The 22,041-nt window shown below is 40.3% G+C and overlaps 1 protein-coding gene across 1 annotated transcript; it reads right to left on the bottom strand.

The window, feature by feature from the left end:
- Positions 1-4,080: 4,080 nt before the first annotated feature.
- Positions 4,081-21,386, bottom strand: SAMD7 (sterile alpha motif domain containing 7). The gene is made up of 7 exons (XM_061193445.1): positions 21,286-21,386; positions 19,927-20,051; positions 16,291-16,369; positions 14,535-15,163; positions 13,402-13,523; positions 7,243-7,353; positions 4,081-4,275 (listed from the first exon to the last, which is right to left on the bottom strand). Exons 1-7 carry the CDS (start codon positions 21,384-21,386, stop codon positions 4,081-4,083), a joined length of 1,362 nt encoding a protein of 453 aa, XP_061049428.1.
- Positions 21,387-22,041: the final 655 nt, after the last annotated feature.

The raw sequence follows: 22,041 nt of genomic DNA on the forward strand, positions 1-22,041 counted from the left end.
CTAGTGAGTTCCCCAAACTCAGTGTTCCACAGCTGTGAAGCAACCCACTGCATGTGCAGCCGTCCATCTGAGTTGCCCCGGTGGCACCGAGAGCAAGGGGACCCAACACAGATATGCTGATGTTTGCGCTGCTTATTGTGTCATGAGTGATAAAGTTCTTTTTCTCTGACCCAAGGGTCTTGAGTATTCTGCCAGGCTCCATAAAATAATAAGTGGATAATTTATTAGATTGTAGGTCAGGTAAAATCAAATCCCAGATCCAATATATATCATTTTATCTGTACATATTTCAGTATACATCTCTAAGAGATAAGAACTCAAAAAAAAAAAAAAACAACTTAGGTAAGATGACTAAGTTCTAGAGATCTGCTACACAACATCGTGCCTTAACAATATTGTACTGTGCACATAAATATTTGTTAAGAGGAAAGATTTCGCCTTAAATGTTCTTACCACAATATAAAAGTCACTATTATTGCATCTAAAAAACAGACAATAATTCTTTAATAGAAGTGAGTATCACCAATCACGTTCAAATTTCCCCAATTATTTCTTTTTTTTTTAAACAATATATTCAATAGGCATCCAAATAATTGTATTGGTGATACGAATCTTTAAAAAATTTATTGTGGTAAAATATACGTAACATAAAAGTTGTGATTTTAACCAATTTTAAGTGTACGGTTCAGTGGCAATAACAACATTCACAATGTAGCACCACCATCATCACCACCTGTTTCTAAAACTTTTACATCTGGGTGATTTAAATCTTTAGTATCTTTTAATCTATTGGTTTCCCTTTTCCCTTTCTCTGTTTTTCCTTGCAATTTATTTGTTGAAGAAAATCAGGTCATTTCTACTATACAGTTTCCCACAGTTTGGATTTTGCTATATTCATAACAGTTTTATAAGCTTCCATGAGGAGGCATATAATGTCTGGTTGTTTCTCTTTTTGTGGTGTTAATAGTCATTTATGATCACTGTTTAGGTCCTTTAGTTTTTAGGGGTGCAAAGTGGTGATATTTGAATTCTATTATTGCTTTTTAATAGCTGTTTAATACTTCCATAGAGGAACAGTTGCATAGTAATCCATTGTATGGATGTTTATTCCCCTTGTCTAAACAGAATGTTTCATAAGTCAGAAGAGCCTATTTAGCAAACACATTTTTATTGTGATTGTTTTTCAAACATGAGAGAGAATTTTGCTGTTGTTTTTGCTGTTCTTTATTTTATTCTCCCAAAGGGTACACAGTACAATCAAGACTAAAGTTGAATTTGCAGAAGAGTTAAAAACTATTTCTATATGATAATATGAGTAAAATTTTCACCCTTCAAAATAATTTTGATTACTAAAGTGGGTCTTTTGTTAAAAGGTACCCTAGAGTCATGAATCTGGAAAGAATAATCTTCGTGTGGACAAGCAACTTCAGTCTCCTTTTCTTCCAAAGAAGAGTGCTGAGAGCTGGGGAGAGCCTCCTTTATGTGGTTCTCTTTCTATGCATGGTTCTAAAATTAAGCACAGTGCTTTTTTTGGTGATAGTACATGCCAGGATGGCATAAGAGCATTTTCCTTAGAGCAACATTGAGACACATCTGTTCAAGTGAATCAGTTACCAACTCAATTGACTCATTTAGCAGGGAAAAGAAATTCAAAAGCCATCATATGGATTGAATCCCATGATCTCTTTGCCACTAAAAGTATTAAGCTTTCTTTTTATCCCGCACCATAACACCTGTTAACTCACGTTTGGCACCTTGTGAAACTTTTATATGCTGGGAATTACAGCAGGTGAAAGGTCATGTGACAAAATAGTTCTTAAAATTTTGAAATTTGAAAGAATTATTTCTCTCTGGGCCTTTCTCTCTCTCTCTCTCTCTCTCCCCTCAAAGTTACCAATACTCCCTCTTTGGTCCACAAGCATGTTTGATAGTATAATATAATTTTATGTCAGGAAAAAACCCTGTTGTTTTCACATTAAAAATGAAAGAAAGCAAAGATCAACTAAATTAGCATGGCTTGTGGGGAAATGACTTCAAAAGCCCATCTTCCAAATCAAAAAGTGAACATGGGAAGCACGCTATCTATGTTTATCAATGCAATTTGTTTGTTTGTTTTAGGAATCTATTGCTGCAAAACAAATTATTCCATTAGTGGCTGGAAACAACACATACTTATTATCCCCCAGTTTCTGTGGGTCAGGAATCCAGGAGCGGCTTAGCTGGGGGCCTCTGGCTCAGGGTCAGCCACAAGGCTGCCATCAAGCTGTGGGCAGGAGCTAGTAGTCATCTCAAGGCTTGACTTGGGGAAGAGTCACGTAGCTATTGGCAGGCCTCAGAAGATCTACTGCCAAGTTCAGTCACACCGTCCTCTCCACAGGTCCGCCTGGAGACATAGAAAAGCTGGCTTCCTCCAGAGCGAGCAATCCAAAGAGAATGAGAGAGAAGACCTGAGACAGAAGCCACAGAAGTGACACCCCGTCATGTCTTCCATCTTCTATCCCTTAGAAAGGAGTCGTTAACTGCAGCCCACCCCAAAGGGGAGGAGAATCACACAAGGTATGAACACCAGAAAGCAGGGGTAATTGGCGTCCATCTGAGAAGCTGCCTACCACAGTTTATTTTTTTATTTTATTTTTTCTATTTTTTGGCCGCACCCCACGGCATGGGGGATCTTAGTTCCCTGACCAGGGATTGAACCCGTGCCCCCTGCAGTGGAAGCTCAGAGTCTTAACCACTGGACCACCAGGGAAGTCCCCGTTTGTTTATTTTAAATATAAAATTTAAAAACAGAAAATATGTTCTCATAGTTAAAAATTTAAAATGTAGCAGAGGGTATATAGTAAGAAGTCTCCCTCACACCGCTGTCACCCAATGCCCTCCTTGAGCAAACGCTTATCAGCTTCCTGCGGATCCTTTCACAGTCTTTCTGTTAAATGGGAAGTTAAAAGAGTGGGATTCCACGGGGCACGAGCAGAAAGCTGCCGTCATCGTCTCCCCTCGATCTTGCCAGTTCAGTACCGCTTTGAGGAGGGAACTCTTCCCCACCTCTCGGGTGAGATAGGAGGTGGTCACTATGCCCTTTCCTCTGCCTCTCAGGCCGTAAGGAGTCCAGTTGTTTTTAGCCATAACATGGTTTCATATCAGAAGGAAAATGCTGAGTAACAGTGAACTCTGAACTTTAAGGTTAGAGCTTCTGCCCGTTCCTTCCTCCAGCTTCCGTCAGGCTGAAAGCCTGCAATGAGGAAAGGTGGGGACCTGTGCTCAGCTCCTCTGTTTCTCTATTTCCTACTTCACGGTCTCTTCTTCCTCCTTCTGGCTCCACTGGGTTGCCTCTGTCTCTCTCTGGGCTGGGGGATGGGAAGCCAGTGAAGACAGGTTAGGAGCTCTGTTTTTCAGTGTCAGCTCTTGTGGCTTCTGCACAGATATCCTCGTGGAAACATCCAACTATAGCTTTCTTTTTTTTTTTTGTGAAAATCAGAAATAGACCTCTTTAATGAAGGTCGTCAAAGGGTAAAAACTTCCAGCTGTAAGATAAATAAGTACTAGGGATGCAATGTACCACATGATAAATAGAATGAACACTGCTGTACGTTATATATGAAAGCTGTTAAGTGAGTAGATCCTAAGAGTTCTCATCACAAGGAAAAACTTTGTTTCTTTCATTTTGTATCTATAAGAGATGACGGATATTCACTAAACTTATTGTGATAGCTGTTTCATGATGTATTTAAGTCATATCATTATGTGGTACACCTGAAACTTATGCAGTGCTGTTATGTCAATAGTATCTCAATAAAACTGGAAGAAAAAGAAAAGAAATAGACCTCTTTATATATACAAATTTGATGTTTGCAAATTCTATCCTTCGTTTAGCATTTGCTTCCAAGGATACGCCTCCAGCCACTTTGTGATGAGGTCACTTCGGGAAGCCTGGGCAAGGCCTCCTCCCAGAGAGCTCGGGAGGGTGGGCTTTCTCTCCCTCTGAGCCGCCATCTGGTCCTGGGAAACCCCCGCACGCCCTTCAGAATATCCCAGACTTTTCAGAAAACCGATTAAGACTGTTCTTGCTCTGTGAGGGTTTTAATTTCTCATAGTATCTCGCTCAGTTCTTTTAGGAATGATCATATCCTGGGAACAAGGAACGTCCAGTGTATCACTCCAGGAATTAAAACCCAAAAGAGGGTTTGTATCTTTTGGTTGATCGAATGCTTGTTTCGTGTGGGTAGGAAGTGAAAGACTTTTCTTGTAGAATATACTTTCCATATGCTGAGATACCTTAGAAGACAAAATATAGTAATTAAATCTATGAATTCTTTCAATAACTCAGCATACTCTGCTAAGCCACAGGTGGCAGGGAGGCTGAGGTAAGTTCAGGCATGGGACATCTAGAAGGACACAATTCTAGGATGTGGTGGGCTTTTTCTTTTAGAACCATCGTGTTTACATTGTAAAACTGGATATCAAGGTGGTAGGAGCTTACCAGTTCCTGTTCTTGGTTCTGCTGTGGTTCACCTGCACACACAATTATTTCACTCTCAGTCCACTCTAGCTCTTCCTTTCCCAATGGTCCCACAAGCGTTCCCACAGACACGCTACTTCATCTTCACCAACACCCAGCCCGTCCTCCTCCAGGTGAGGCTGGAATTCTTTAGAACCATAGCACACAACTGGCCTTCAGTGGGCTTAGTGTTGAGACATAAATAAGGCTGCGCTGGGACTTGGTGCCCTAGTACTAACCAGCGGGCTCCTACACAAACCTGATGCCGAGTGGGACCCAGGAGATTTCTATATTGTTCACATTATTACAGCTCAAACCCCCAGCTCCCTCCATTCTAATAATATCTTTCTCAAATTCCAGTAACTTTTTCTTCTCCTACCCCTTTCCTTGTGTGCTCAGTCCAGGCCTACCTTCTACGTTTCTGTTCTGGAGGGTAGGTTTCCTTCTTCTTAGCAGTTCTTGCTGTAATGGAATTTTGCCCTTGATTCCCATTTTGGAGATTGAGATTTTGTTATCCACTGATGAACTCCTGCCTGCTCACCTTCTGGGACTTTCAGATGTTACTCAGAACCTTCCAATTTTCCTGCTTCAATTGGACCCCTGGAAATTCCCAATCCCAAGGACTCTACAACTGTTCTGCTTGGTTGAACATCTGGCATCAGCTGGACCTTCCCCCTCCACCTCCCCCCCACCCCCAGCTTCTGTGGGAGTCCTGTCCTGTTATGCTGGCAGATGGGGCCTGGGATATAATAGCTCAGCTGGGCTGCATGGAAGCACTTATATATATCAGATAGGAGCATAAGAATGCTAACAGCAAGTGAGGAGAAGATTAAGAATGACTTGGGGTTGGCCACATTGTAAGGACAAAGCAGAACAAAAAGTGCAACGAAAGTGATAAACCAAAGCCAAAGAAAATCAGATTTGAGAAAAAACTGCAGTGTTATTGTAAGTATTCCAAGAGGTATAGTATCCTCACTAAAGAAAAATAAATCATTTAAAAGTGAATATTATATTGTACCAATGTTAATTTCTTAGTTTTGACAAATGTGCCCTGTTATGTATTATGTTAACATTAGGAAAAGCTAGGTGAATTCTCTGTACTATCCTGGCAACTTTTCTGTATCTAAAGTTATTCCAAAATAAGAAGTTGAAAAAAAGAACATCAATGGAAACACTGAAGTATTTGCATTAGAAATAAAGAACTTCTTTACCCTGAAAAGTTTAGGAAAAAAAAAAAGGTTTTTGAAGGACATTCTGGAAACTCAGCTCCTGGTCTAAGCATGTATTGTGAATAAGTACTGTATAAATTCTGAAAGAATTAGTTGAGGCTTCTTGGTTTGACTTTTAGGAAACTCACTCTTTCAACAAATAACTGTTGACCTATTATGGGTTTTGCATGTTCTAAGGTTATATCTGTCAACAAAACAGATAAAGATCTCTGCTCTAATGGCGCTTACATTCTAGAGGGGGCAGAGGGAAATCAAAAATAAATATAACAAATAAATAAATTATATTGTGTGATTGAACGTGATGGGTGCTATGGGGAAAAAGAGAAGACGAGAAAAAGGGATAGCAGTAGTATGTATGGGGGCTGGGCCGTGTGCAATTTTAAGTAAGGTGAACCAAGCAAACCTCATTGAGATGGTATGGTGGAGCAAAGATGAAGGAGATGAGGGAGCAAAGCATGAGGATGTTGGGGGAAGAGCATCGCAGGCAGAGGGAACAGTGTGAAGGTGGAACCTGTCTAGATGTTCAAACAGCATCCAGAGGTGAGTTGACAAAAGCAGTAACTGGCGGGGAGAGACTTAGAAGATGAGGTCAGGAAGGCAAGGGTGGTGATGGGTGGGGAGGAGTGCAAATAATATAGGACTTTGACTTGGACTTTGAAAGAAATGGGGAGCTACTGCAGACATTTGAGCAGAAGAGTGACATGATCTGTCTCATGTATTAGAAGAATCATTCTTTACTGCTGTGTGAATAGCTCTGGGTGGGCAAGGGCAGAGCAGGGAGAAGATTTAGAAGGCTAACGCAGTAATCCAACAAGAGAAGATAGTGCCTTAGACCAGAATGTAGCAGTGGAGGTAGTGATGAGAAGCGGTGCTCTGGAGCTGGCTTGTTCCAGCTCTTGAGACCAATTGTTATATTTTTAGGAAATCTGCAAGCTAATTGCTAAAAATGCCATTATTAAAAATTAAGTTATATAAAGTTACAATTAGATATATTATATTGCAAACTAAAGTATTAAATGCCCCAAACTTATCACTTAATTATTTTTACCTACTTATTTTACTATAATTGTTTATTATTATCTCTGCTCTTGAGGTTGTTTACACTTGTGCTATCCACATGGTGAAGATAGTCTGAAATGGGGAGCTGTGGTGCATCTCTTCCCAATTCTGTATTCAGTGATGCTGCATGTAGAGTTTGTCAGCCATGGTGGGAGTACTGACACCACAGAAATTGACAAATGCTACGAATCGGGGTTCATTTTTAAAGACAGCAGGTTGTTAAACATTGGCCAGCACACCACTGCTTTGTGCCTTCCCAACCAAAACTAGGAACGTGTACCAATGCCCCGTCCAAACTTTTCAGGTTCCTTCACTTCTATCATGTCCCCAACCACAGAGGGAAAAAGCTTAATAAAGAGGTTAAATAGGTATTGTTAATGTTACAAGATAAAGGTAACATATTTCTCTTAAGCTTCATACCATTAACACATGTTTAGTTACGAAAAATCACCCTACCTGCGATTGGATCTTTAGTGCCGGCCCCAGCTTTAAGCCCATAGTGCTTCGAAGATGCCCCTCTGTGAGTAATGGCAAAGTTTCTCCATCAATTGCATGATCTTTAAACACCTTATTAAACACAAAAGATGTCAGCTTTGTTTAAGTGTCTTTTTTTTAAGATCTTGTTTTATATATAGATTTTTAGCTTTGGAGGAAACATTAAGACTGCTTGAGGATGACACAAAAAATCGTAACATTTCTTATTTTCAGTTACCCTCTTTTCCGTGCTCCAATAGCATGTTGTTTGTAGTTTTTAACAACCCTTGGAGTACATTGTAATTCTCTGTATATAGAATGCAATTCCAACCTGGAATAGTTATTATTTGAGGGCAAGCCCATGTTTTACTCACCAATGTACCTGTAATGCAGTGCCTGGCCCATGACAGAAGATATACAATAATCCTTGCTGGACAAATCAGTGAATGGACAAATAGTGTGAGTGAAGGGATGTGGGTAAAAACCATTTCAGGCAAGTTTCAGACTCTCACATTTACAGACTCAGTGCCTCTGTCCACTGCCTTAGATGAGCGGTAAAGGGAGAAGAGGAAAACTCAGGTGAGAGCTGTCACGCTGGACATATTTGTTCTGATTGTGTAGTGGATGTCACCATGCCTTCCATTCTTCCAGAAACTAGGAAGGTTGCTGGTGGACAAAGTTTCCAGGCAGATAAGGAGATGGACAGAAAAAACTAGGCTGACTGGTAGTACTGTAATGTTATGGTCTCCGACTTCAAACTGCCTGGCAATCTTACATACATTGATGAGCTTTCTTTTCTTTCTATTTCAAGCTTTCTTCACACTCAAACTTTAGATCCCACAGAATCCCTCCTCATTTTCAGCAGATCATGTAACTTCCTAATTAAAACAAACAAACAAACCAGTAGATAAGAACTTCCTCTAATTCTGCCCAAACCAACCTAAAAGCTTACATTTTCTTCCTCTGTACTGATACAGGGGGAGAGTGGTCCCTCACTCTTTAAAGGCACTCTCTCCACATAGGCTAAGTGTCTGCACCCTTCCCACCTCCAGGCCCCGCACAATAGATAATCCCCTGTCTCATCGTCAGTCTCTTCTCTTTGGCTGGCTCTTTCCCAGTGGAATTTAAGCAAGTCTCCACCATCATTATACAAGCAATAATGATGAAAATACAGAAACACTTCCTCACTCCATCTCTATATCCTGCCCCAGGTCTCTCATCCCCTTCACAGCCCAATTTCTCAAGAGTTTTGATGCTCCCTGTTTCCATGTTCTTACTTCCCAGTCATTCCTCAGTCTCAAGGAGTCTGACTTCCACCCTCACAAGTCCATTAAACCTGCTCTCCTCTGGGTCCCTGGTGACTCTACCAAACATGTAGATATTTTTCAGTCCTCATATTTCTTACACTCCTGGCTGCATCTGACATTGTTGACTACTCCTTCCAGAAAATGCACTTCCCTTGCCTTCCTGAGGCTTCTCCCTCCTGGGTACCCTTTGCCCTCTCTTTTGCTGTCACCTTTGTGACTACTGTTTCTTTGTCCATCCTTATGTGTTAGAGTCCCTTAGACTTCTAACCCAGGTCCTCTTTGGTCTTCCGGATTCATCTCAGTCTCTCTCTTGGCTTCAGTGAGTGTCTCTGTATACTGAAGGCTCCCTAATGTATATCTTTAACTTAGAAGCTGAATCGTGCTAATTCTGCCTCTTAGGTAGAATTCTCATCTGTCCACCCCATTGCTTCTACCCTGGATCCAACTCCATTATTGTTCATCTGAGAAGGCTTCCCCACTAGTCTTGCCTCTTTTAACCTATTTTCATAAAAGCAACTGAGCGACCTTTCTGAAACATAAAGCTAAGCACGCCACTCCTCCTTAAAAACTAGACTGTTTCCGGGATGAAGTCACAATCCTTCAAGTCTCTGTGGCCTGGCCCCTTCCTCTTCAGTTCCCTATCCTGCCATCCTCACCTTTCCCACCTTGGCCCTGGCCCTCTGGCCACTAAAAATTATTCTCAAAACCCAACCATGGGGGACTTCCCTGGTGACGCAGTGGTTGAGAATCCACCTGCCAATGCAGGGGACACGGGTTCGAGCCCTGGTCTGGGAGGATCCCACATGCCGCGGAGCAACTGGGCCCGTGAGCCACAACTACTGAGCGTGCGCGTCTGGAGCCTGTGCTCCGCAACAGGAGAGGCCGCGACAGTGAGAGGCCCGCGCACCGCGATGAAGAGTGGCCCCCGCTCGCCGCAACTAGAGAAAGCCCTGGCACAGAAACGAAGACCCAACGCAGCCAAAAATAAATAAATAAATAAATAAATAAATTTATTAAAAAAAAAAAGAAAAGAAAAACCTGGGGCACGTCTGTTGCATACCCAATACAATCAGAAGTTAAAAAAAACAAAACAAAACAAAACAAAAAACCCAACCATGTTAAGTTCTCTCTGGCTTCTGATCCTCACCTGGAAATTCCTCCTTTGCCTCCCTCTCACCCTGTTCCCCCTCAGGTGGTAAACTCCTCACTGTCAGGTCTCACTTTCGATGCCTCTTCCTCTAGGAAACCGTAAGGCCCTCCTATGTGTTCCTACCATGCCCTGTAGCTGCCCTCTCCAGCATGGTCACGCTGATGTGGAATCCCTTACGGTGCCCCTCTTCTGGACTACAAGCTCCGTGAGAAGAGGAACCATATTTGTCCCATTTCCACTGTGTGTTCCGTGCCTCGGAGGGCATGCCTCAGGACCAGCAGAAAATTAGATTCTTCTTGGGAAACTTCTGTACCAGGAACTTCGTGTTCTAACAGATTTTAGTTATTTACAAACTATATTTATTAAGTAATTATTTCTTTTCCTATTTTAACTGATCAAATTGTAGAATGGCTAATATAAATAACTTGATTTGGGCCAAAGCAGAAAAGTGGACAGTTTGGGTTAGTCTATGTAGCCTTATATTGGGGAAATTTATGATATTTCTTAGGTTGTTTGTTGTTTTGAAATATCTTGAATAACTTAAGCATACCTTCTACCACCTTTGAGAATTCCTAGGGCCCCAGGTACCCTTGGCCGAAAATCATATGGCCCAATATCCTCAATGTAGAGTAATTATAACGGAAAGAGCTAGATTTGTAGTCACACACACATTTGTTTAAGCAGTCGTCTAGCCACCTTGAAGTTCAGCTTTACTCAGCTGCAAAATAGAGTTAATATCTCCTTTGCAGAAGTATGGTGTAGATTAAATTTAAAAGACAATCTAAATAATTTACTTAGTACTGTGCCTGGCACATAGTCTGTTGCCAATAAAGTGTAGGCGCTATTACTATGATTTTTTATAAATGAGAGAACCAACATAGAAAAGGTTAAGTGAGTTGCCAAAGAGCATAGCTTGCCTGTTAGAGAACTTGTAAAATAATGTATAGTTCATGATTCTGATCCAGAATTTTCCCTGCTTAACCCCACTGCCAACCAGAAAAAGGAGTGCTGATGAAAATAGTTACCTATATTTATGGTAGAATATTTACCTAATTTCTCTTTCCTTTGTAGGGATTCCAGTGAGCAGTGAAGGGACCATGAGAGAGCATCCAAAAAGGAGAAATCACAGAGATAAATTTTCACACAAAGGTAGGTTGTCACCCAGGGCCTGAAATGCATGAGGGCCTAACCTTCAGTCATGGTGGACGGACCCTGGGCCTGAGGCAAAGATGCAGAACATGCCTCTGTCACTCAGAAGATATCCTCACTTCATTCTCATGAGAGCAGTTTGGGCCAAGTGCATGATATAAATATGCATGTATTTTTAATAATTTCAGTTATTTTTAGAGAGAATACTTTAACTGCTGACTTATTTGAACTAGACATTGACTTTGAACACAAAAAATGTGTTACAGGGTATCCTGGATGTCCCTAAATGGCTGAAGCACCCATCCTCTCTTCACATCTATTTCAAAGATTTCATTTGCAAGGGGCTTTGGGTTTTCACTGCGGTTATTTTTTCCTGAATTTCCTTTTTCCACCTGCAGAAGGTGGGTGGTTGGAGGCTGCTGCACCTAAGGCAGAGGTGAGGAAGAAGAGGACAGAGAAGGGGACAGGGGGTGTGGCCCTGAGTAGTCCCAGGGGCTGTGAGTAAGAGCGGATGGCACATTGCAGACAAGGGTTCCTGTGAGAGTTGTGCACAAGCAGCGCTGCTTCAGAGCTTGCTGCGCTCAGACGGCACCCAGCTGCATCCAGGGGCGTCCTCCCCATTTCTGTACGGAACACCGTCACTGAGCACAGCCTGGTCATGCTCAGCAGAGTAGCGGCATCCTTCCTGTGGAGGTCACCAGCAATTGCTAGGAGGGGAACTGACTTTAGTGAGGAAACAAGAGCAGGACTTGATCCTAAACACATTTGAGAAACACCTAGAAATAACTGTACCACTTCTTGGGGTGGGGAGGGAAGCACCAACATCCTGTTGGTAAGAGATAATGAGTCAGCAAAGTTTGGGGTCTTCGTGTTTATGTGACTTCTTTATACCCATAAGGGGACATTTGGGATTATAAAGTATGAAATGCATGTAACATTATTTATTACAAGAGTGGTTATTATAAACTGCATTTTTATGACTGTGAATCACTGACTGATTAAAAATAGTGAGCTCAAACAGATTCAATCCATCAGAAGTCAGTAATCAAATGTTCGTTATGCACGGGGTTGCTTCTTTCTGGTTATCAGGATTTGGTAACTTCATTGTACCACTTGAAAAGTGGCATAGATACATTTAAAAAGCGACTTACTCATGGTTAATGACTAGTAATAAAATAATAAGGTTATACTCATTGAATAGGAAAAAATAGAACAAATTTTTTTAGCAGGTATGCAAAAAGACAAAGTAGGTGACGTGAAGAATACAACTTGCCTCATAAGTAACTTGAGATTCTGCTTTCTCTAGAAGCCTCTGAGGTAATGATGAAATTAGAATCTACTGAGTGCCAGGCACTCATTTATGCTTACAACAATCCTTTGAAAATGTATTATACTATTATCCTCATTTTACAGATGAAAAAACTGAGACACCAAGGAGGGAGGCAATTTGTCCTAGGTCACATGTCCAGAAAGCGGAAAAGCCAGGATTTGAACTTGTACTTTCTGGTTTCATAAGCCATACTCTTAATCACAACTCTATATGACTGTTCCATTGGTCCAATAAAAAGAACAAAGGAAGAAAAAGAGAAAGGAAAAGAAAGAAAGAAAGGAAGGAAGGAAGGAAGAAAGAAATGAAAATTAAAAAAAAAATTAACAGCATTACACTGAAGAAAATATCACAAAATGAGATCTGAAAAAAATTATCTCTAACATCAGTTAATTATGATGTAGTTAAATCATAATGTCCTTTTCTTGTTTTCTTTTACTTTAAAATATAAACCAAAGATAGTGATACCAGATTTAGTAGGCACATTGTTGCTTGGAATTGTGTTAATCACTTGAAAAAGTAAACTATATGCATGAAAATGTAGCACTGACATAAACTTCAAAAACTTGGCAACCCACCATTTTTATCTCCAATTTTCCCATATAAGTGAGGCTAGTTTTACTTTTCAACTGTCCTGATAGTTCATTATAATTTAAAAAATAGTATTTATCTACCAGATTAAATTATGTGTGTAGGCATTTTTATATATTGCCCCAGCATAAAAATGGAATTCTAAAATAGTTAATTTCCTACTTTTCAGATGTATTTCCTTCTTGTCCTTTTTAGAATAAAGTATATATTTCTGTTATGTATGATGAGTAGCCTAAAACTTCTGATACAGAAGTACATGCCTCCAAATGTTTGCTAAATGGATGAGCAGGGAATACAGTAGACATCTCTCATTCTTCTTGGATGTTTGGCTTCTGAACCTCCTAATTTTGGGAGAATTCCACATCTCAGGAGCCTTGATGGGACAGAAACTAAAAGCAGACACTGGCTTTCCCAGCCTCCCCTGAGGCTGGGGTGTGGGCCCATGACCCAAGCTCCACCAGTCACAGGCTTCTGTTCCAGGGGAGCCAATGACATACAAAGGGAGAGATTAGTAGGAATGCTCTCTGGGGTCAAAATCAAGTTCGACAGAACTCATTATGAAGGAATTATATTTCAGAGTGTCTAACTTTTAAGAATATACTTAAATGTTGCATCACCTGAGCATAGTCTGAACAACCTGGAAGGCCACTAACGAAGCTGTACACGTCATTCACGGTCCATTTCTGAATATCTTCATCCAAAGATAGATTTTCCTTGATTGTAAGAAGCACATGTGTTCCTTCAAAACAGAAAGAAAATTATTTTGTGGGAAAAGGGAAAGGGGGAAGCTAAGAGTACAGTTTTATGTATAGTTACATTCATTTCCTCATGTTCTATTACCACAGAGCAGTCCCTTTACATAGATCTACAAGTAACCCCCTTAAAAGATAGAGTTACTGAGAGATGATTTCTAAAAAAGCTTAGCTACCTCCTTTCTTTTCTTCCTCTAAAGGATCTTTAATGACAACCTTATCATAAATAAAAACAAAGTTCCAGCTTCTCTCATATTCCAATAGAAATACCCTGTGGATTTCATTCTCCAGATTAATACTACCATGTTCTATGATGTTACATGATTTATCATGCTCGCTAAGCCACGTGAGGATTTAGCTACATCTTCATCAAAATGGCAAATTACTATTTTGTCAGGGAAGCAGTTGGTATGGTGGTTAGATTACACATACCCAAATCCCTGTGTTTCAAAATATCTTTCTCTAAAGAAGTTCCAGTTTTAAAATATTTTTTATCTAAAGAAGTTCTTGAAAACTATTCAATGTGTCTTTCTGGGGCAGGGGGTAGTGTGTTAATACTTTTAGGTTAGAGAGTATCATAGCAGTAGTGAGCACTGAAAGAGCTTCTGTTTAATTGTTTATTTTTTCTACACTTAAATAAAGGGGAGATTGAATTCATACTTTTAAGCAAGAAGCCCCTCTGTTTTGTGTTGAAGAGATTAAATTAAAAATTAAATTAAAATTTTAATTAAAAATTCTGGTAGGTTTTCCCATCCTTCCTCATATTTACCTTCCTAGCCTTTGCTGAAAATTCTCTATATAGCAATATATAAACAGAGATACATTGCACTGTTATGGCTGACTGGAAGTAATGTAATAGATGTTTCAAGAGGAGCTAATTCTAAGTAGGATTAAGAAAAAGGAGGATAAAAAGAAACACAGTGGTTACAGCTCACTATGTAATAACTCCAGGGACTTGATGACCTGCGGTTCATGAGGATTAGCCCCTGGACACCCACCTCGCAGAGATGGTCGAGGAACTGGAGCGTAAACCCCATTCTTTTCACCACAGGCTGCCAAAACCTGCTCTGAAGCCTTCTCTTTCCCATTGTCCCAGGTCTTTTCTTCCAGGGGAGTGCCACGAGCTCCCCAGGGTTTTCTATGGCTGCGCTTCAGCTCTCCAAAGGTGTGAGCAAGAGCTGTAGATGGCTTTTCTTTGGTTTCACCCAACTTGTGATTGTTGAGAGTGTCCGTTTCTGGGTCTTTTGCATACTCATTCTCTTCACAGGGAACTGCATGGGTTTGGCCTAGGGGCTTTTCTTCTACTCGACTTTTAGAACTCTCAGTGTCACTGTCTAGAACTTTCTGATTCCCTGTACCTCTCCTGAGACGACGACATTTCTGCCCCCATCTCTCTAGAAAGCGCAGACCAGTTGCCACTAGCATGGGGTTTCCCTGAAGCTTTCTCAGGGCGCTTCTGTGAGCACGCAGGTCACTGGCAGGGAGCACTCTCCTGCCATGGTCGGTGGCTGGGCCAGCTGGGATACTGAAGCCATAGAGGAATGGTATCCCTAGGCCTGCTAGTCCCTTGCAATTAACTTTTTCTGTTCTCCTTTGTTGGTAAATGGCATGCATTTCCATTTCCATCCTAAAAACAAAACAATGTATTTTATAAACCCAAGAAAACCATTAGAAGTATCATTTTAATGGCCCTCTGCCTTCCCTATTGTAGCAACTCTGCTTTTCTTGTGAGTCCTTATGCTACTTATCTGAAGTCTGTTAGGTGTAAACACGAATCCCCCAGAGAGCCACTGGGAAGGAGAGTTTGGAGTAAGATCAGAGGTGAAGGGTTTGGCTGAATCTCACAATGGAAGTCCAAGGCCAGTCTTTAGAGCGTTGTGTCTAATGGATATGGCAATCTTAGCAGGGATGGGGAGAATGCAGCACAGCATAGTTTCTTGCCAGAGATTAACCCTCAAAGAAATTAAAGTTTTGGGAAGAAGTTTTTAAACCTTAACAGTACAATTTTAGTGAGACTCAAGAAACACAGAAGTCTCAACTGTTAAAATTAATGCCAGTTGTAATTTAAGGGTAGGGGAAGGGAGGAGGGGGGAAGACTTGCTGGTATTTTTGCTAACTTTACTTTGCTTATTGGTCATCACCTGGACCCCTTAATGTTCAGCGATGAAAAAGCTGACTGATGCTTTCTCTTGCCCACAGCAATACCCTAGTCATCATTGCTGTGTGTTTCTTTCTCCTGGTTGTTGAAGGCCACTTTTAGGTTGACATGGGGCTGTCTGGGCTCTAATGGCATAGTTTGAAGTGGGATTGGCAAGCTTGGCTCCTATCTTTGGGCAGAACTGAAGTCATTTAAGACAGAAATGCCAGTATGAATTTCAAAGGAATCACAGCTAGGCATTTTAATTATGAGACATTGACAAGCTACTGTGATCTGTAGACTTAGCTTCACCGTGTAATTTCTAATCTTGTTTTTATCCTTAAACAACCTGTGTACATGTTTGTATATGTTTCTTTTTGTAATATTCCTGGAATACTTTTTGAAAGTAATCAGTGTGTGTGTGTATATATATATATATATATATATATATATATATATATATATATAAAATCAGTGAATACATATACACAAATATAACAATATATACAAAAACAATACACAAATACAATAAATGAATATATAGAAAAGTATATATATAACAAATGAATAAACAAACAAGTGAATGAATAGAAAATAAAACAACATTGTTACATTACCTGGCAGTATGCTGCCTTTGAATCATTTCATTCCTTCTAGCCATTGCCTTTATGGATTCAGGTGGCAAAGTGCCCCAACCTTAAACAAGAAAACCACCATCCCACCCCACAAACAAATTAACAATATCCACTTGAAAATAATAAAAGAAAATATAATGATTTAAAACAGTATCTGCAAAACACCACCACCTGAGCACAGTGTTGGAAATGGTATCAGTTCATGGCTGTTCAGAATCTTAGAGTCACTTTGGTGATGGCATGATAACACCAGATAATTTTTTTCTTTTTTATGGCTGCACCTTGAGGCTTGCAAGATCTTATTTCCCTGACCAGGGATTGACCCCAGGGCCTTGGCAGTGAAAGCACCGAGTTCAAACCACTGGACTGCCAGGGAATTCCCCAGATAATTTTTTTCCTTTAAGTATGGGTCTCATGACTGGCAATGTTTCCCTACCATACTTCAAAAGGAAAAAGATGAAATTAACTGTGGATCTCTTGATCGCTTGCTTTTTAAGTAAATATTGATAACTTTTTTTTTTGGAAGAAAAGAATTAGCTGACCTTAAAAAAAAAAGTAACTAAGTGCTTCTTTATGCACTGAAATCCCTGGAAATAAATACAGTGATTTAAGTGGATAAAATATGAAGTTCTCTACGTGGACTTTTGGGTGTAGCTGAGGAAAATACTTTTTACAAAACAATTTCAGTAGAGTTGAACAGCAATTACATTCTTGTGTCAACTTTCGAATATGTCTTAAGATAATGACAGCATCGTCAGAATTCAAGGCTCTATTCTTGCCTGGTAACTTCATGCTTATATTGATTTTTTCTTTCTCTCGACTCCTAATGCACTTAGAGTCTATGCTGGTGCTTCTCAAACCATCCCTTGGTGAAGGACTATTTTTTTCTTTTAAAATTTCCAACCCATCATGGACCAATACTTTCAAAAAATACATAAAATGACATTTTAGAAAATTGAAATGAAAGCAAGAACAAGTACAAGCACAATTTAAATGATTAGATTAATAGACATAAAATTACCCTGTCAAGTTGCTGTGAAAGTTTCTAAGCCTTACTCTCTGTTTATGCATTTATTTGTACAAACACTTCTCAGACCAGCATAGGTCTACAGACCACACTATAACAATAACAGATGCACAAATTATACTTATTACACAGAGTTTTGTTCAATGATAGTTTTACATGTGTAAATCTGTTCTCCCCAACAAGTATCATGAAGGCTAGAACTGTTCTTATACTTGCCTTGTACCAAGCTAGCAGAGCTCGTTAAACTCCTATTAATAATAACCTATCTTGAAATACACCATACTATATCTATTTTTATGAGATTCTCTCTCAGTTGTAAAATTCAGAGGTTAGATGACATGACCTCTAAAAATCCTTCTGACTCTAAAGCTCCATGTTTTTATAGTTCAGGGCCTTTGAGATATTCTCCTTGAGACAGCTGGCATGCATAAGACTGCCAACCCATGGGGTAATGCCCAAGGATGCAGAGAATGTCCATGTGAGAAGACCAGTGTAGAGGGCACAATTCTCATTACCTGGATTTTAGCACCCTATGAAATGTGGACTCATCAAACCTATTTCAAGTTTCTTTCTCTTTCCCAAATAGTTGACATCAAACTTAGTGCTAGTCCTGTTGTAATAATCCACTCCCTACCTAACATCCCAAGTTTTGAAACAGATTCCTGTCTTAATTCCTATTTTGCTAACTTACTTAGTAGCTCGGTTTCTGTAGGACTGAGGCCCTACTTTGCCCTTGCTTACTCTTACATGTCAGCCTTGAGTTGGGAGACTGACCTCTGTTCCTGGGACAGGTTGTCAACCTGCCTGTTTGTATCCAACTATTGGCAGTTTCTGGATTCTTCATCACTAAGAAGCTCTTTCTGAGTCAGCAATGCAGCTATTTTACTGGTCTGCTTAATTGCTGCCTGTAACTTCGAGCTATAGATTTACCGGGTTCTTGCTGCCAGATGGGGCTACCATCCAGGTTCAGCTGATGGGCCTGTCACACTCCAGTGGGTGTGTCTAGTTTCAGACCTGGCCCCTGCTCAATCTCATCGAAGTGGATCCACATGCACTGTGGCAGACAACATGCCTAAATCCAGGCAGGCCGGTGTCTTCACTGGCCCTGGCACCAATCATATTTCTTTCTGTCTCCGGCTTTTCACTCACATTGTTCATATCTAGTGGGTTGGTCAAAAAGTTCATTTGGGTTTTCCTGTAACATGGAAAACTCGAATGAACTTTTCAGCTAACTCAATATTAAGAGTTGTTGGAATTGGGGAGCAGGGACAAACAGAAACTCACTGAATATAGTTTTGGGGAGATAAGATGCATCAATCTGATCTTCAATATTGTGAGGAAATTATCACCTCTTATTCCCTCTTGAGCCCCTACACTCATGTTTTTACTGACACCACTCTGCTGAAATTGCTCTTATCGAGATCATCAATGACCTCCACAAAGCTACATCTAATCATATATTCTTGGTCCTCATCTTACTTGATCTTTGAGTGGCATACTTGACACAGTTGCTCACTCTTTCCTTAAAACACTTTCTTCCCTTGGTTTCCAGGCCTCCGTCCTCTCCTGGGTTTCCTCCCACCTCAGTGGTTGCTTTTTCTATATCTCCATTCATCTTCTGGACCCTGTTGGTATGTCCCGGGGATCATCCTTTTAACTTCTAACTCATCCTTTTAACTCACTCTATGGATGATCTCATCTAGTCTCATATATCCCGATGACTTCCAAAATTATATCTCCAGGTTGTCTCCAGAAGTCCTCCCTGGACTTCAGCTGCCTTCCAGACATCCCCCATTGATTGTCTATTAGGCATCTCAAATGCCTATGATATCTCTCCCGCCCCAAGAACTCTTGCTTTCATGGTCTTCCTCAACTCAGTGAAGAGCAACTCCACCTTTCCCATTTCTCCACCAAAATTTTTGATGTCATCCTTAACACCTCTCCTCTTTTTACATCTCATATCTAAACTCTGAGAAAATCTTGTTGTTTCTACCTTCAAAGTATTTACAGAATCCAGCCACTTCTTACTATTCCTGTCACCACGCAGGGCCAATCCATCATAATCTGTCGACTATTCTAATAGCCCATTAACTCCCATCAGTTTAACTCCAGAACTTTAATCCTATCAAGTTTGTCCCCAACACAGCAGCCAGAGTGATCCTGGTAAAATGTAAGTCAGACCATGTCATTCCTTTGCTCAAACTCCTCAAAAGCTTTCCCTCTTCCCCAGAATAAAAGGCAGGTCCTCACTATGACCTATCAGGCCGTATGTAAACTGCCCCAGGGACTTTAACTCTCAGACCTCATCTCCTCATGACCTCATCGGTTCCTGCGTGTAAGACAAGACAGATAGTAATTGCAGATTTTCATGTTATACATTAGTAAATTGATGGTTGGAGGAGTTAAGCGACTTACACTTGGTTACACAGTGGTGGAACCATGATTTAAACCTAGGTAGTAATTGTAGAAAATACAAGTATAATCACCATACAGTTTTGCCTCTAAAATTTGGCAGTAAATTTGATGGCAAGCTTAATGCAGCAATCCAGTTCACAGTGGCTCCACAGACGACAGCCATCTGTCGCTCATACCTGAGTAGACATGACTGGACAGCACGTTCGGCATATTTGCATTTGGTAGAGCAGAGGGTCCAAACTGGGAAGGAACACAAAACTGTCTTGGGTCAGTTGGAGCTACAGTGGGAGGCAATAAATCTCTAGGGAAAAAGATACAAATTAGGTAAAATGAAAATGGAATTGTACAAAATTTCCATTGCATAGGCAGTGAGATTTTTTTTTTATTGCCATATGGGATTCTATCATCTCTTCCCAAAATGAAGTACAAAAGTCCTACAGTCTCTATTGGCTTAAGTAGAAATATGATGAGAAAGCTTAGGAGGAAGGGCTCTACTAAGGAAGGACTAACTCAGCTGCCAACACAACAGAGAAAGCAGGAAAGGGAAGTTTTAGGGATGTCAGGGAAAAAAAAAAGATCCAATCAAATCAGTACCAATGTCTGATTTTCCATTCTTGACCACAACATTCTTTTCTCATTTGATAAACATACTGTGGCTTGAGTTTTGCCATCTGGGATCAGTGACTACCTGGGTGGACAATTTATTTCTCCAAACTTCAGTGGTCTCTAGAAGTCCAACTCTATTGTTCATGCTCCATGAACAAGCATAAATACTGAATTTTTCTTTCTCCTCGGAATGTCAGACTATATCAATATATTCAAAAGAAGGGAAGACAGGAAACTGCCAGAGTGTGCAACCAAAATACTGATAACTTCACTTTTATTGCAAAGAAAGAATTGCTCTATCACAGGAAATCCAGGATACCCAATTGTTATGGACTGAATTGTGTTCCTAACCCCTGCCCCGCCATGTGATTGTCTTTGGAGCTAGGGCCTTTAAGGGGGTAATTAAAGTTAAATGAAGTCATAAGGGTGGGGCCCCAGTAGGACTGGTGTTCTTATAAGAAGAGGAAGAGACACCAGAAGTGCTTGCACACAGAGAAAAAAGCATGTGAAGACACAGAGAAAAAGGCAGCCAAGTCTGCAAGCCAAGGAGAGAAGCCTCAGGAGAAACAGAACCTGCCAGTACCTTGATCTAGGACTTTCAGCCTCCAGAACCGTGAGAAATAAAATTAAGCCACCCAGTCTGTGGTATTTTGCTACCGCAGCCCTAGCAGACTACATCCACGTTTGCACCTATACAATGCCTGTCACATAGAAAGTGCTAGTTAGCTATTTGCTGAGTGAGGATGTCAAGCAGGCCTCAAAGGGGAAGTGATGAGAAGTTTGTTGAAGATGTGGCCGGCAGATTTACTGCACCACAGTTCCCTGAAATAACATTAGACAATGAAACAACACTGGGGTTAACAGCATTTGAAACCTTCATAATATCCATTTTCTCCTTTGACTGGAATATCGTATTGAAGAGAAATTACCTATCCACACTTGGAGGTTCAAATGGTGAGGGAACCAGTGGCATCCTCTGATGCCCTGATGCTGTCAATAAAGGGTTCACGGCCATCATTGGATTTATCATCAATATCTCTCGCCACTGATGGAGTTCTAAAAAAAACCAGACAGATATGTCAACAAATACCTCTACTTTTTGTGAACTATTTGAATTCTTCTTGAACACGATGAACACCTTTTGTATTTTCCCAACACTTGGGAAGACTAACTACAGCAAGATTTCAGTTACACAAAAACCCCTCCATTGTAAGTACCCAGATACAACTGTAGAACTCCGTGTGCCTTTGGAATTTGTTGGAGAGTCCACAGGTAATACCATACCACACTACAAGCAACACTAATAAAATTAAACCAGTTTTGCAAGATTCCAGAAATACCATCTTCTTTTATTACAACTTATTTTGATGTTTATATTTCCAGAAGTACAAATGCATGTATGCTCCCATATGTTAAATTTTTGGAAAAATATTCCTATTTAGTTGATAAGATTAAAACAGAAAAGAGGAGGAAAATCTTCCTAATGGCCCAAAATACATCTAATTAAAGTGAATACAGGCTGACTGCATGTGTCTAATTAGAACAAGTGACCAAGTTATATCCAAACATACATAAACACAAGCATTCATAACTTTATCTAGACCCTAGTGATCAGAAAAAGGGACCATTATAAAAGGGGTAAAATTTTGTCTTATATTTTCTTAACATCTTTTGAATAATTTAAA

The sequence above is a fragment of the Eubalaena glacialis genome, chromosome 6, assembly GCF_028564815.1.
Source record: "Eubalaena glacialis isolate mEubGla1 chromosome 6, mEubGla1.1.hap2.+ XY, whole genome shotgun sequence".
NCBI classification, from domain to species: Eukaryota; Metazoa; Chordata; class Mammalia; order Artiodactyla; family Balaenidae; genus Eubalaena; species Eubalaena glacialis.